The sequence below is a fragment of the Chrysemys picta genome, chromosome 10 (genome assembly GCF_011386835.1).
Source record: "Chrysemys picta bellii isolate R12L10 chromosome 10, ASM1138683v2, whole genome shotgun sequence".
Classification (NCBI taxonomy): Eukaryota; Metazoa; Chordata; order Testudines; family Emydidae; genus Chrysemys; species Chrysemys picta.
In genome coordinates this window covers 26,058,001-26,072,599 of record NC_088800.1, presented here as the reverse complement: position 1 = coordinate 26,072,599, position 14,599 = coordinate 26,058,001, and the positions used below count along the sequence as shown (strand labels likewise).

The following is a 14,599-nucleotide window of genomic DNA, read 5'->3' as shown; positions in this document are numbered from 1 at the left end:
GCCCAGAATTCTCACCACATTCATAAGGTTTGTGAATATGGGCAGAGTTTTGGGTACATCAGGCCCAAGACGAACTATCAGATAAGTTTTGCCTGCTTCTGACTTTAAGGACGTTTTACACAGTCCTATACATAGCCCCTATTACTAAATAAGCAATACGCATGTATAATCTAAGGCTTTTGTTCACGTTGACATCTGTAGTATGCAAGGTCTTGGAAAAAAATTTGAAGGAGAAAGTAGTTAAGGACATTGAGGTCAATGGTAATTGGGACAATACACAACATGGTTTTACAAAAGGTAGATCATGCCAAATCAACCTGATCTTCTTTGAGAAGATAATAGATAAAGGAAATGCAGTGGCTCTAATTTACTTCGATTTCAGTAAGGCATTTGATACGGTTCCATATGGGGAATTATTAGTTAAATTGGAAAAGATGGGGATCAATATGAAAATTGAAGAGTGGATAAGGAACTGGTTAAAGGGGAGACTACAACAGGTCATACTGAAAGGTAAACTGTCAGGCTGGAAGGAGGTTACTAGAGTTGTTCCTCATGGATCGGTTTTGGGACCAAGCTTATTTAATCTTTTTATTACTGACCTCGGCACAAAAAGTGGGAGTGTGCTAATAAAAAGTTTGCGGATGACACAAAGCTGGGAGGTATTACCAATATAGAGAAGGCCCGGGATATCATACAGGAAGATCTGGATGACCTTGTAAACTGGAGTAATAGTAATAGGATGAAATTTAATAGTGAAAAGTGGCAAGGTCATGCATTTAGGGATTAACAACAAGAATTTTTGTTGTTATAATAATAATAGTAAAATAATATATGTAGATATACCTATCTCATAGAATTGGAAGGGACCCTGAAAGGTCATTGAGTCCAGTCCCCTGCCTTCACTAGCAGGACCAAGTACTGATTTTGCCCCAGTTCCCTAGGTGACCCCCTCAAGCATCGAACTCACAACCCTGGGTTTAGCAGGCCAATGCTCAAGCCACTGAGCTATCCCTCCCCCCAATAAGCTGGGGACTCAACAGTTAGAAGTAACAGAGGAGGAGAAGGACCTTGGACTATCTGTTGATCACAGGATGACTATGAGCCACCAATGTGATATGGCCATGAAAAAAGTGAATGCGATCTTGGGATGCATTAGGCGAGGTATTTCCAGTAGCGATAAGGAGGTGTTAGTACTGTTATACCAGTCACGGTTCCCTGCCCACTCTGAACTCTGGGGTACAGATGTGGAGACCCGCATGAAAGACCCCCCAAGCTTATATTCCACCAGCTTAGGTTACAAACTTCCCCAAGGCACAAATTCCTTGCCCTGGGATGGTATTGCTGCCACCACCACGTGAGTTAGACAAAGTTTCAGGAACAGGACCATTTGGAGTTCCTATTTCCCCAAAATATCCCTCCAAGCCCCTTCACCCCCTTTCCTGGGGAGGCTTGAGAAAGATACCAACCAAATAGGTACCCAAGGTGAGCACAGACCAGACCCTTGGGTTTTTAGGACACTAAAAACCCAGTCAGATTCTTAAAAACAGGACTTTATTATAAAGAAAAAAGTAAAAGCAACACCTCTATAAAATCAGGATGGAAGGTAATGTTACAGGATAATGAGATTCAAAACAGAGGATTCCCCTCTAGGCAAAACTTTAAAGTTACCAAAAAAAAAACAGGAATAAACCTCCCTCTTAGCCTAGGGAAAAATCTACAAGCTAAAATAAAAGATAATCTAACGCATTTCCTTCCTATTACTTACAATTTGTAATCTTAGATGCTTAGTTCAGATGTGGCTTTAGGAGATGTATTTTCCCTGCCCTGGTTCTTCCCTGACCCAGAGAGAGCAAAAAAGAGAGACAAAACAAAATCCTTCCTCCACAGATATGAAAGTATCTTCTCCCTTCATTGGTCCTTTTGGTCAGGTGCCAACCAGGTTATTTGAGTGTCTTAAACCTTTACAGGTAAAGGAGGGATTTTATGCTACCCTTAGCTGTATGTTTATGACAGCACTGGTGAGACCTCATCTGGAATACTGTGTGCAATTCTGGTCTCCCACGTTTAAGAAGGATGAATTCAAACTGGAACAGGTACAGAGAAGGGCTACTAGGATGATCTGAGGAATGGAAAACCTGTCTTATGAAAGGAGACAAAGAGCTCAGCTTGTTTAGCCTAACCAAAAGAAGGCTGAGGGGAGATATGATTGCTCTCTATAAATATATCAGAGGGATAAATACCAGGGAGGGAGAGGAATTATTTAAGCTCAGTACCAATGTGGACACAAGAACAAATGGATATAAACTGGCCATCAGGAAGTTTAGACTTGAAGTTAGACAAAGGTTTCTAACCATCAGAGGAGTGAAGTTCTGGAATGGCCTTCTAAGAGGAGTAGTGGGGGCAAAAGACATATCTGGCCTGAAGACTAAGCTTGATAAGTTTATGAAGGGGATGGTATAGCCTAATTTTGGCAATTAATTGATCTTTGACTATTAGAGGTAAACATGCCCAGTGGCCTGTGATGGGATGTTAGATGGGGTGGGATCTGAGTTACTACAGAGAATTCTTTCCTGGGTGTCTGGCTGGTGAGTCTTGCCCACATGCTCAGGCTTTAGCTGATCGCCATATCTGGGGTCGGTAAGGAATTTTCCTCCAGATCAGAATGGCAGAGGCCCTGCGGGGTTTTTGCCTTCCTCTGCAGCATGGGGCACGGGTCACTTGCTGGATGATTCTCTGCACCTTTGAAGTTTTTAAACCATGGTTTGAGGACTTCAATGGCTCAGGGGTTTGTTGGGGGAGTGGGTGAGATTCTGCAGCCTGCATTGTGCAGGTCAGACTAGACGATCATAATGGTCCCTTCTGACCTTAAAGTTTATGACTCTATGAGCAACCCTAGACCTTTGGTGCATAGAACACATGCATTCAACTTACCTGCCTTCAATCAATTCATGAAAAATATACACATGATGACCAGAGTATTTTGGACAACTAAAAATATGAATAATGACCAAATTCCCAAAGCTTAAGATCTTTTATCACCTCTTCATTTTATTTGTAATTAAGAGAATGATTGTCGTGAGCTGGCATGTTTATCATTCTAGGACTGAATTCTTCATCTACATGGGATCACCTGTCAACTCCTAGAATTTAGGAAACAGGATCAGGCAGAGAGGTTACTTCACCAGATGTTACTTCACCAAGGAGGATGGCATGGGGACTGGTTCTCCTTAAGAATTCAAGTTTTGTTCATAAAGACTGTAGCTAGAAAGGTTAAGAACAATGAACTTTTGATGTATAGGTAAAGTGTAGTCCCTGCTTATTTTACTCCTCAAACATATTTCTTGAGACTAAAAGATAGAGTTTGGCTTGCAAAAAAATCAATATTTTCCTCTGCAAGGTATGCTATGGACTAACTAATCTCTCTCTATGGATCATTTCACCACACTTAAGCAATTATCTCCTGAGCCTTGTATGAAGAATTGCTAATCTAACCCTCAAGAGGGATCTGGCAATTAACCTGGATGATACAAGTCATTCCTACAGAGTTTTAATAATTGGTGAAACTGGCTATTTATTTAACTAGATCTGCTACGGAAGAAATTTCTATGCAGATTCAGTCTGAACACATAGGGCTTGGTTCAAAGGACATTAAAGTTAGTGGGAGGCTTTTCTTCTACTACATTAAGCTTTGGATCAGGCCCCTAGTTGGTTGCTTATGCCGAGCCACTCCCTTTAAAGCCCACTTGACTCTAACATGCAAAGGTGTAGAAAGGGCAACTGCTTGAGTACATGTTTGCTGTGTGTGTGTGTGTATATATATATATATATATATATATATATACACACACACACACACACACATTTGGACTAGAGCAGGAAAACGATCTTGTGCACATTGACCTGATTTCAGGGGGCAGGAGAGGGAGAGAGGAGGGAAAAGGTTTGTGTGTGCATACACAGTGTGGACACCAACTTGGGCATATAGTTTTACACTTGCAATTGTGTACACATGTTTCTCAAAGACCTCAGCGTCAAACCAATTACATAGGCAACAGATGTCCAACATTTTGACTATTTAAGGGAACCACAGAAACACTACTATATTGTAGAAGACAGGCATTTGCCTATTACAAATGGCCTTTAATGGGAGTCCCTCCATATTTCTGACTAGAGAATCAGGTAAAGGTAGCCATCCAGGTTTGGAATACTTGACTTATCTGGTTTTGATGGATGGGCCTCTGGCCATTCATTTTACTACATTCTAAATCATGCTTCCCTGCTGTCATGCCATCATAGAAACATTTTTAGTTAAAAAAATTTTAAATTCCAGTACAGAAAGTCCTGGGCAATGTAAGCAGTTTCTATCTTGGAGACTGCAGAAATAGAGAGAATGAAAGCAACGGGGGTGTGGGGGTGAGAGGAGGTTGTTTTGTTTTAGCAGGAGACAGCAATAGCAAAGTATTTTTGCAATTTAACTGCCATTCTTATTTTGTATCAGGTTATTTTTTCAATATATTCACTCCCATCACTAATCTGATTAAATTATTTGACATTATCAGCAAGTTACATGATTTACTGTCATAAAATATAATGATGTATCAGATTCACTTATTTCACCTGTAGCTTTCATTCACAAATGATGAGCCTTTAGAAGGCAAACTCTCTCCCTCCCTCCACCCAAAAAAGCAAAACAAAAATAAAAACACTCTGACCCCACAAATTCCACATACCCACCAAGCAGTTTAATTCTCAAATTCCTAAACACCTTATCTTCTAACATCCCAAAACACAACATTCATGTGTTAACCTATGGTACCTCCCTGCCAAACATCATATTTCAGTCACAGTACCCTGACTTGCTGTTTTATTATATTCAGTTACACATATACTTTTGTAATAACCGATGACTGAAACATGGCTGTATTAAATCATATCATACTTGCTGCAACACTAAGATCGTCAACTTGCACCTGCCATCCACATCACCTAGAGAAGCTAAAATGTGAAAAAGAGGCACTCAGACATTCTTGGACATTTGTTAGTTTTCCCGTTAACAACCAAATAAACTAACATAGCAGGCATTTTCCCATCCTTCTAATTTATAGTTTCTAAGATTGTACCTTGAAACAAATCTCAACAAGAACTTTGTAGACTCATAAATACCTATGTTTGTCTTTCTACGACTGGCACAGAGAGGTTAAATTTTTTGTCCTGAAATACTTATCTTTCATTTTAGTAGATTTTAACTGGAAATTTAAGAAGTGTTTCAACAAACAAACACCACCCTAGCCTAGCGGAGACAGGACGTTTGGAAAAAGGAGAAAAAGCTAATTATTTTTAAAATGGCAAAATAGTAAAGGAAGTAACATCTTCAAAGTAATCCAGAAAGGCATAATTGCAAGCACAAGCATTGAGTCAAACAAATATAACCTTTTTATGTCTATCTCAAATTCTGTGTATTAAGTCAAAAATAAATAAGCCTTTTAAAAATAGACATGGCTACATTCTCCATGGTAAAAAATTGTTTTACAAATCCATGCATAAATGTGTTTCTTGGTACTGAATACCCCTAAGGGACCTGAAGAAATATTTTCCTTTCCGGTTTTTTAAATTTGGTCTCTAGTAGTAAAAAAAAAAAAAACAGTGTTCAAACATTTATTCTACAAACTACAGAATATTCTTAAAATTAAATCAAGATTACAATGCAGAATTAAACCTGGGTGTCAGAAATTAAATACCTGTACTACTTCCACTTTGTCAATCTTCTCAAAAAGGCATCTCTAGGATATCTAACCATGTCCTAGAACTGAGCTAATATAGAGTTCATCACCTCTCAGTCCTGCAGAGAGTAATCCCTCTAGGTCAAGGCTGAGGTCACTGTAACAGTACAGGGAACACAGAATCTATATAACAGATTGCTTTGCAGTGGGGAACTGAGAATCTATAACCATACAGTCCCTACAACCAGAAACACTGTGAATTAAAATGTATCTGGTTAAGTATTACTAGATGTCGTTATTCTTACATGAGAATGGTGTAAGTGATAGTTTGGCATACAATATCCCATTATCCTGCTCATGAGGAAGTGGCTTCTGTTGAGGTTGTAGCTTGAGAGACAGAGTAATTAATTCCCTCATGCATAGTATCTCCGTGATGATCTCACACATCAGACAAGATTAGGCTTCCCAATAAAAAAAGAAAAAAAAGATTGTGCTTTTCTGGTTAAACCCTTTGGTGTTCGCTCTTTTCTGGGAGAATCATTGCCTAGAAGCAGGCCTGGAAACAGACTCACCAACCGCTGAATGGTATCTTTTAAGATTTATATTGACCACTAAATATTTATTGTTTGACATGGATGTAAAATTTACTTATCCAGGAAAAACAAACTAAGGAGAAGGGGAAACCAAAAAAACCTAAACATCTCCTTGTCCTTCCCATAATACAAACCCTGTCACTTTGCACCTCTCAAATTTAAAGAAAGGCTCACAGAATTGTAGGACTAGAAGGGACCCTCAAGAGATCTTCTAGTCCAGTCCCCTGGACACAAGGCAGGAGTAAGTATTATCTAGACCATTCCTGACCATGTAACATTTGATTTTCATAGCAAGTTCTTACTAGCTATATTTGTAAGATGTACCCAATTGATGTAGGATAGTTTTGGGGGGAAGCTACATACCCCACTTATGATGCAGATTTTTGGAAAGAGATTCACTTGAAGGTTTGCATGAAAGATTGTTTAACCAACATATGGCATGCAGATACCTGTACTGCAATTACAATAACTTAAGTATTTTTAACATGCAATGAGTACATCAAAATCCCATATATATTTTAGGAAATTTCTGAAAATATATTCTTCTGAGACTCTAGATTATTGTGTGTTTATTTTTTTTTTCAAATGTCATTCACTTTCAAGATACTGAGTAGTCCCCATCTCCTAGTTTAAATCATCCAAGATCATACAAGAAAAAAGTTTAAACAAGAACTCTATTTTTTAATATTGCCACCATTAATACATTTAGACTGCTCTGGCAACTCTAACAATATACAAAATATACAGACAACATTACAGTCTATTTTCAAAGAAATACTTGACTGTTAATTTAATAAGTGCCACAAAGTTACCTTTTTATTGGTTGAAAATAAAAACACTAAGCCTTCTTTTAATCATACAAGATACACAAAGTAATTAACATCACTACTGCATGAGTAAATAGTATAGTTTCTTTTAAAAAAAGATTATTATTTTTGAGGACTATACAGTATAAAGACTTTTATACAGTTGACCTTATAGTTCATATTACAGGTTTGTCCCCAACATTCTGAAAACTGACAATATATAGAGCAGATACTCTCTCAGTAAAGAACAAAAGAGGCACAAAGTAGTGAAATAAATCCAACATATTTTTGTTAATATATTTGGTTTTCATAGCAGTATTGACAAGGCTTAACGAGAGAGAATCGTATCTGCCAAAGCTCAGAAGGATACAGAGAACAAGGAAATTGTAATTTCCTGTACCAAAACAGGCTCCAAAGAGAACTTTGTGAAGGGGAAAGGGGGAAGACAACAAAAGAGGCACCATTTTCCCTTTACTGTTTAAAAATGTATACAATTCTGATAAATATATTGACACATACCAAAATTAACAACCTAATTTATCTTTCCTCTTTTCTTTTTAGAAGCCAAACTAGAAGACTTTAAAAATTAAGCATTTAAAATGTAGGTGTATTTTAAAAAATTCCACATACTGTAAATTTTTGTATTAATGAACAAATTAGACTTGTTCTACGGGCCAGAGTTCCGCTATATCAACATGAAGCAGCTATTAGAAAATTAGACTTCCACATTAGAACATGACCAATACATAAACATGCATGCATAATTTTTCCATTTATTTATAAAGTTATTTCACTCTGATTGTATTTATACATACATTATTTAGTGAAGTATTAATCCTATAATTGATCATTTTCATAGGGATGGATATTTAAAATAAATTCACAAGTCTTTCAGGATTTATTTCATTATTTGATATATTATTAATATATTATGGTAACACATTAAAATGGTATGTTCAAAGACATGGCTCAAATTTAGCAAAACTGAAACAAAAAGCAAGAAGTGGACATTCTGAACCCAACATATATCAAAAACCCAACTTGCATGTCTGTAGCACTAGAGATACTTGATGTTTCACTGTGCTGAATTGAACAAACAAATTGAACGTTAAGCCACAATGAAAGACAACTATGGGCCTTTTATACTAAAAAAAAAAAAAAAAATCAGGTAGGTCAAAATAAGGCATCTTCAATTATTCTGATTATGTCAAATTTAAGAACATGTGTGCAACTGAAAGATTAGTTTTTTTGTTTTTTTTTTCCTGCATACAAAAACCACCAAACTAAAATATCTAAATTCAGTGACTTGAACTTTAGGTTTCTCAACAGCATCTTACCTGATCCACTGAACTGACTGCTTCCTAATGTAGTTGGTCTGGTTTTCCCACTATTAACAGGTGGGGAAAACATCTGCAAAACAAACAAACAAAACAACAGATGTTTAAGTTAACAACAAAACCCCCATTTTATAAATCTTGTCTGTGGGCTAAAAAAATTCAACATATGACAGTTCACTGGCCTATATTTCTGCCAGAAAACAGGCTTTAAGACATACATTCAGAAGAACCATAAAACAAGTAATCTAGAATGATCTTTGCAGTTTCACTAATGCTACTAAACTCTCTATTGTATAAGCAAGCAATGTAAACAGGAAAACCGGAGATTATTACAGTAATTTACAGTCTTTATTATACATCATAAATTCTACTGCTCAAAATATACAGCTTGTTATTTTATGAGATCTAAAGGCACTGTATAACTTTAATTAGTAGCCAATTTGCAAGAGGCACTATTTTTCTATTTTTATTTAAATTATATATTTTGAAAGAAAAATCAGTCTGGAAAAAAAAAAAGCATCACAGAGAAAATACTTTGCCTGTAATTTCCAACCCAAGATTGCAAAACAAAGTATCAACTGAGATCCTTGCAGCTTTCAGGCACCAGCAAGTTACATTTCTTTAAAGGAACAAGAAACCCCCCCACAAACTCTCAGTCCCACACACTGGCTTAACAAAGATTAATTATTAGATTATGCATCTCCGGGTCAGCCCGATTTTAACCAGTTAAACCAATTGACCCAGCTGGTATTAGAGCATTAAATCTGGAAGTCTAGACATTACATCAAAGTTCAGGTGTGCACATTGGCTGAGTCGGACCCAACCAAGCCCTGCAGGCTGCCGCCCCTACTTCTCGGTTCGCTTTACCGTGGAGAAGCCATAAGAAGACCTCGAAGAATATCCTACCGCACTGAAGTCCAGCAGGTCGCTCAGTTCCTTGTCGGTTCCTATAGCGGCCATCCGCTGCTGCTGAGGATTCATCTTCATCCACTTCAATTAAGTCCTAAGACACAGGGAGGGAAAGAGACACGCAGCACTTTACCATTGGGCTGGTGCCTACACCACTCAGTGCACGGACAGATCTGTCCCTAACAAAGAAGGGGGCTCAAGCATTCGCATCCCTTACACTGATGGGGGGGGGAGGGGAAATCCAAAGGGAAAGCCTCACTTTAACAGAGCACACGGATGAGATCAGCCAGCAGCAGCTTCTCAAACTAGCCAACTCTCCTTAAGTTTCCTCTGCCTCCTTTCTTCTCTCCTCTCATTCAATTTCTACTCCACCTCAGGCAACACACACACACAAGTGAGTCTGAAGTGACAGGAAGGGTTAGGTCGCCCCTGGGCCAGTAAAAGGCATAAACAGATAAATAAACCGAGCAAAAGCTGGAAAATTAAAGAGAGACATTAAGTGACTCACTGTTTTCGCAACAATGGAGCTGACAAGTTGGGCTGTGGATGTGCCTCAGCAGAGCCATGTCTGCTTGAGCATTGTTACTGCCTGATTTCCAGAGAGGGTTAATTTGCTTTATCCGCACACACAATTTGCTGTAACTACCAGCTCCGGAGCCCCAAAGCTGCTGCAAACAATAAATAGTCTCTGAAACCAGTGATCTGTCTTTGCACCGCAAAGACACAGACAAAGTGCAGCGGCCGGGCGAGGAGGGGGCGTTGGGGGCTCGCTCCTCTCCCTGCGCCGAGCAGGCTGGCGTGTGACGGGACACACACGCTGCCGCATTCCCAGCCCCTGCGAGTTTAACGAGTGCTCAGGGCTCCAGTCCTCCCAGGAGCGCCAGCTTAGTGGGGCGCTTCCTTTCCTGACAGCCCATGCACAGGGACCGGGGCGCAAAAACACGAGCCGGAGAATTGCTGCCCGCTACAGCCCTGCCAGAGCCCCCGACAAGACTGAAAGAACGGACCCAGAAGAGTCCCTAGCCCCCCGCAGAGCTCCTGCCCCCGCCTCCCAGCACCAGTGTCGCCCTGTGCTCCTTAGAGCAGCCCCTCTGCAGCCTCCCTACCCCCAGCAGCTCCCTGGGGCCCCCAGCAGCCCCTTAGCTCCAAATGCACCCCTCTGGCCGCCACTACAGCCCCCTTAATGCACCCCTCTGCCCCCTGCACGCCCCCTACTCCCAGTGCACCCTCTGCCCCCCAGCAAGACCCACTGCTCCAATGCACCCCCTCCCCTGCCTGCACGCCCCCAGTGCACCCCCTCTGCCCCCAGCATGGCCCCCTGCCCCCAGTGCACCCCTTCTACCCACCAGCAAGACCCACTGCCCCCAGTGCACCCCCGCTACCCCCAGCACGGCCCCCTGCCCCCAGTGCACCCCCTCTACCCACCAGCAAGACCCACTGCACCCCCTCTGGCCCCCTGCCCTTAGTGCGGCCCCAGCGCAGCCCCCATCCCCGATTCTATCCCAACTTCTCCCTCCCTGCCCAAATTTACCTCCTTCCCCGCGGTGACGTCCGAACCCAGCAGGGCCGCGCTCGCGAGCGGCCGGGCCGCTGGGTGGGAGGCAGAGCCGGCCACCCCCGCCCCCCGCTAGAAGGAACTTGTAGGCTCCCCTAGGCAGACATTTTTTTGCTTGCGGAGCCGCAGCACCACGTTCAAGGCTTCGGCTCCGTATCCCTCCGCGGCTGCTGGAACAGCCACAAGATTAACGCGTAACCCTTCCCTGGCCGCGTCGTTGGCTGACTCTGAGGAGGGGTCACCATCGCCGCTCCCGGAGGGCGGGTTTCGCTGGCACCGGTTGGTGGCGGCGGCCTCGGGGCCTGACCCGAGCTCCCCGTGCCGGACCGGTGTCATTGTGCGCTCAGGGCTGCCAAGCCCGGGGGCGGGGCGGCTCCGGGGAGCCCAGGAACGGCGGCAGCCGCACAAGGGCCCCGGCTCCGGGGTGAGCCTGGCACCGCTCGGCATCGCCTGAGATGAGAGCGCCTTTGCCCGGTCCCAGCGGGGGAACCTGCGGCAGCCCAGCCCGGGAGGGAGTCCCCTGCAGCGCCGCCGGAGCCGGCACAACCTGCCAACGCACACAGCCCACAGCTCTGAGCATGGCCCACAACACTAGTAATCACCCCAGAGAAACAGGCAGGGCTGCTGGAACAGTTTGTATAGTGGGGGTGCGGAGAGCCATTGAACCAAAGTGTAAACCCTGTATATAATGGGAACCACTCCACGCCAGGGGGTGCAGCAGCACCTCCAGCACACCCCTAGTTCCAGCACCTATTGGCCCATGGCACCAATAGCCACCCCACACATCTACAGTCATGGCCCACGCCACCTAAAACAACCCCACACATCTACAGGCACAGCCCACGCGGCCAATAACCACCCCACACATCTACAGTCACTGCCCACGCCACCTGAAACAACCCCACACATCCTACAGGCAAGGCCCACGCCACCTATAACCACCCCACACAGCACTGAGCATGGCCCACACAGCACTGAGCATGGCCCACACCACCTATAACCACCCCACACAGCACTGGGCACAACCCATGGCGCCAATAACCACCCCACACATCTACAGGCATTGCTCACACAGCCGATAACCACCCTACACATCTATAGCTATGGACCATGCCACCTATAACCATCCCACACATCTTCAGGAACGGTCCATGCCACCAATAACCACCCCACACAGCACCAGGCATGGCCCACGCCGCTGATAACCACCCCACACAGCACTGGGCACGGCCCACGCTGCCAATAACCACGCAGCACTGGGCATGGCCCATACCACTGATAACCACCCCACAGCAACAGGTATGGTCCACACAGTACACAACCCACACACATAATACACAATACCTAAACATGGTCCACACCATACACATAGCAATACACAATCTACACAACCTCCAGACATGACCCACACAGTACACATAGCAATAGGCAACACTCAGACGTGACCCACACCATCCAATTCAGACCCTACACAACATCCAAACAGAGCCCACAGCAATACCCAACAAACACACACACACTACACAACCCAGACATGACCCACACAGTACCCCTAGCAATACAAAACACACACCCATAATAGGCAACACTCAAATATGACCCAGATACTACAGATTGCAACACATGCAATACCCAAACATGATCTACAAGTACATGTAACTGTATATAACACACAGTCCTGATACAAAACACACAGAATATCCAAACATAATCCACACATGACACAAAGAATAATGCATACATAATACACCAACACACACAATAGCCAGAACACAATACCAACACACGATACATTTATAATACACTCAAAGATGCAAACATACACAAAACACACACAATACACGTAAATTCAAAACAAATATGCACATACAATACACCAAAACAAGCACAACACTCAATACAACAAACAAAACCCAATGCACCCAAACAAACACAAAATATACAATATACCAAAATACAAAAAAGTGTTCTGGTGGTGAGTGTGCTAGTGTAATGCACTAGTACATATTCACATACCATGTAGAGTAAAAGTTACACATATAACTTTATATCAAGTTTGAAATTTTCTGGTTGACAAAGTTACCATGTGGCAAAGCTAATACTGATCTACTTCGTCAGATTTTGACAAACAACTTCCTGTTTGTTAACTATAATAAAAAAATGAATAACTAAGACACACGCATACCAAACCATAGGGAACACACATGCAATATAAAAATGCATACATGCATACACAAACCTGGCACCTCTGCATAACAGATACAGCTAAGCAAGACGAGATAGTCTTATGGTTGAGATACAGGAATGGGAGTGGCTCTGGAAGCCAAATGACTTGGATTCTATTCCGAACTCTGTGATAGCTTTCCTATGTGAGCAAGTCACTTAATATCTCTCTGCCTCTATTTCCCCATCTGTAAAGTGGGGTTACTATTCTTCCTTGCAGGGGCGTTTTGTTTAACTCATTTGTTTAACTCATTCGTGTTTGTGAGGTGCTCAGATACAACAGAAATACCTGCAAAAAAAGTAACAGTAAAGTGGGCCTAGTGCAAGCGCACAGCGCTTTTCATAACAACAAAAGATCTTGATTCCTTTGCATAGCCTGAATTTAGGATGTATAGATCTCTTGGGCTTGCAGAGCCCCCAGGTGGCATGTAGGTGCCACCACCTAGACCTCAGCCCACTTTGTACAGCAGATGTGTAGAAATCTCTGTTTTTTTCCCCAATCTCTAGTTCTTAAGGGCTGAATGTTCCTTTTCCACAAAAAGCTCCTGGGTGAGTGAGTAAACTTAAAAAAAACCTGCAGAGTTACTGCTGCATTTTCATTTGGGGACAGGACAGGGGGACAGAAGACAGTCTTCAAACGCTGGAGAACCTTAGGATTTGTGTGGAAGAAAAGCTACAGATCCAGACACATTCTGTGGAGGGCCTGGGGAGGTGGTAGAATGCACAGTGGGAAAGGGAATACTGCTTAAAGCAGTGTTAATTCCTGCATGGATCCACCGGATTTGGAGAGTAACATGCTGCATAGAGCAGCTGCTGCCTGGCTCCACCCCCTCTGCTTCAAAACTTCCCATACCCAATTCTACAGATTCCAAACTGTGCTGTATTCAGAAGGAAGGGGCAGGGTGAAGCAGACAACACTTACCAACCCCCATGCAGACGCACAGCTGATTTGCGGGCTTTCCAAACCCTTTTCCTCTTTTGTGCTCCCTTCTGTGCCATGTAGTGGAGTGATCATTTGGCCTTGTGAGTCTATGAATATTCATATTTCTGTCACTTAAAAATGCAGGAAGTAATTTGTATTAAAATATCAACACAATGATTTTCATTCCCTGTGCCCTGGAGGGACATAAATATGTCCTTTTTTCTCTTTGATGTATAAATAATGTTCCACTTAAGAGGAAAACACCCAATGAGAGATCAGTGTTCCATGTTTCACTAGAACTGTACTTTTACAAATATTTTTTTGTAGTAAGGAGGAACCTATATCTACTGTAATTTGCAAATGCAGTTAAAGGGTTTTCTCTTTCAAACTTTTATCAGCATGAACAGTATTGACATAGTGATGAATTTACTATGGAAAAAATATATTAAAGTAACTGCAAACATTAACATACAGTATTTATTATAGAAGTTATTTATACTAACGTGCAATTGATTTAAAAATCACAAGAGTTTT

The 14,599-nt window shown here is 42.2% G+C and overlaps 1 protein-coding gene across 18 annotated transcripts in view; it reads right to left on the bottom strand.

The window, feature by feature from the left end:
* TCF12 (transcription factor 12) overlaps positions 1-11,265 on the bottom strand; it is a 304,994-nt gene extending 293,729 nt beyond the window's left edge. For 3 of the 18 annotated variants that reach the window (XM_024101848.3, XM_065559483.1, XM_065559484.1), the window contains exons 1-4: positions 10,897-11,258; positions 9,874-10,033; positions 9,324-9,459; positions 8,457-8,529 (exon numbers count right to left, since the gene is read on the bottom strand). In XM_024101848.3, the coding sequence (XP_023957616.1) occupies positions 8,457-8,529; positions 9,324-9,443 (193 nt within the window). In that variant the 5' untranslated portion in view covers positions 9,444-9,459; positions 9,874-10,033; positions 10,897-11,258. Of the gene's footprint in view, positions 1-8,456; positions 8,530-9,323; positions 9,460-9,873; positions 10,034-10,896 lie in introns of all 18 variants that reach the window. The other 15 variants (XM_065559478.1, XM_065559477.1, XM_065559488.1 and 12 more) reach the window with 13 other exon arrangements.
* Between the last annotated feature and the right edge of the window lie 3,334 nt (positions 11,266-14,599).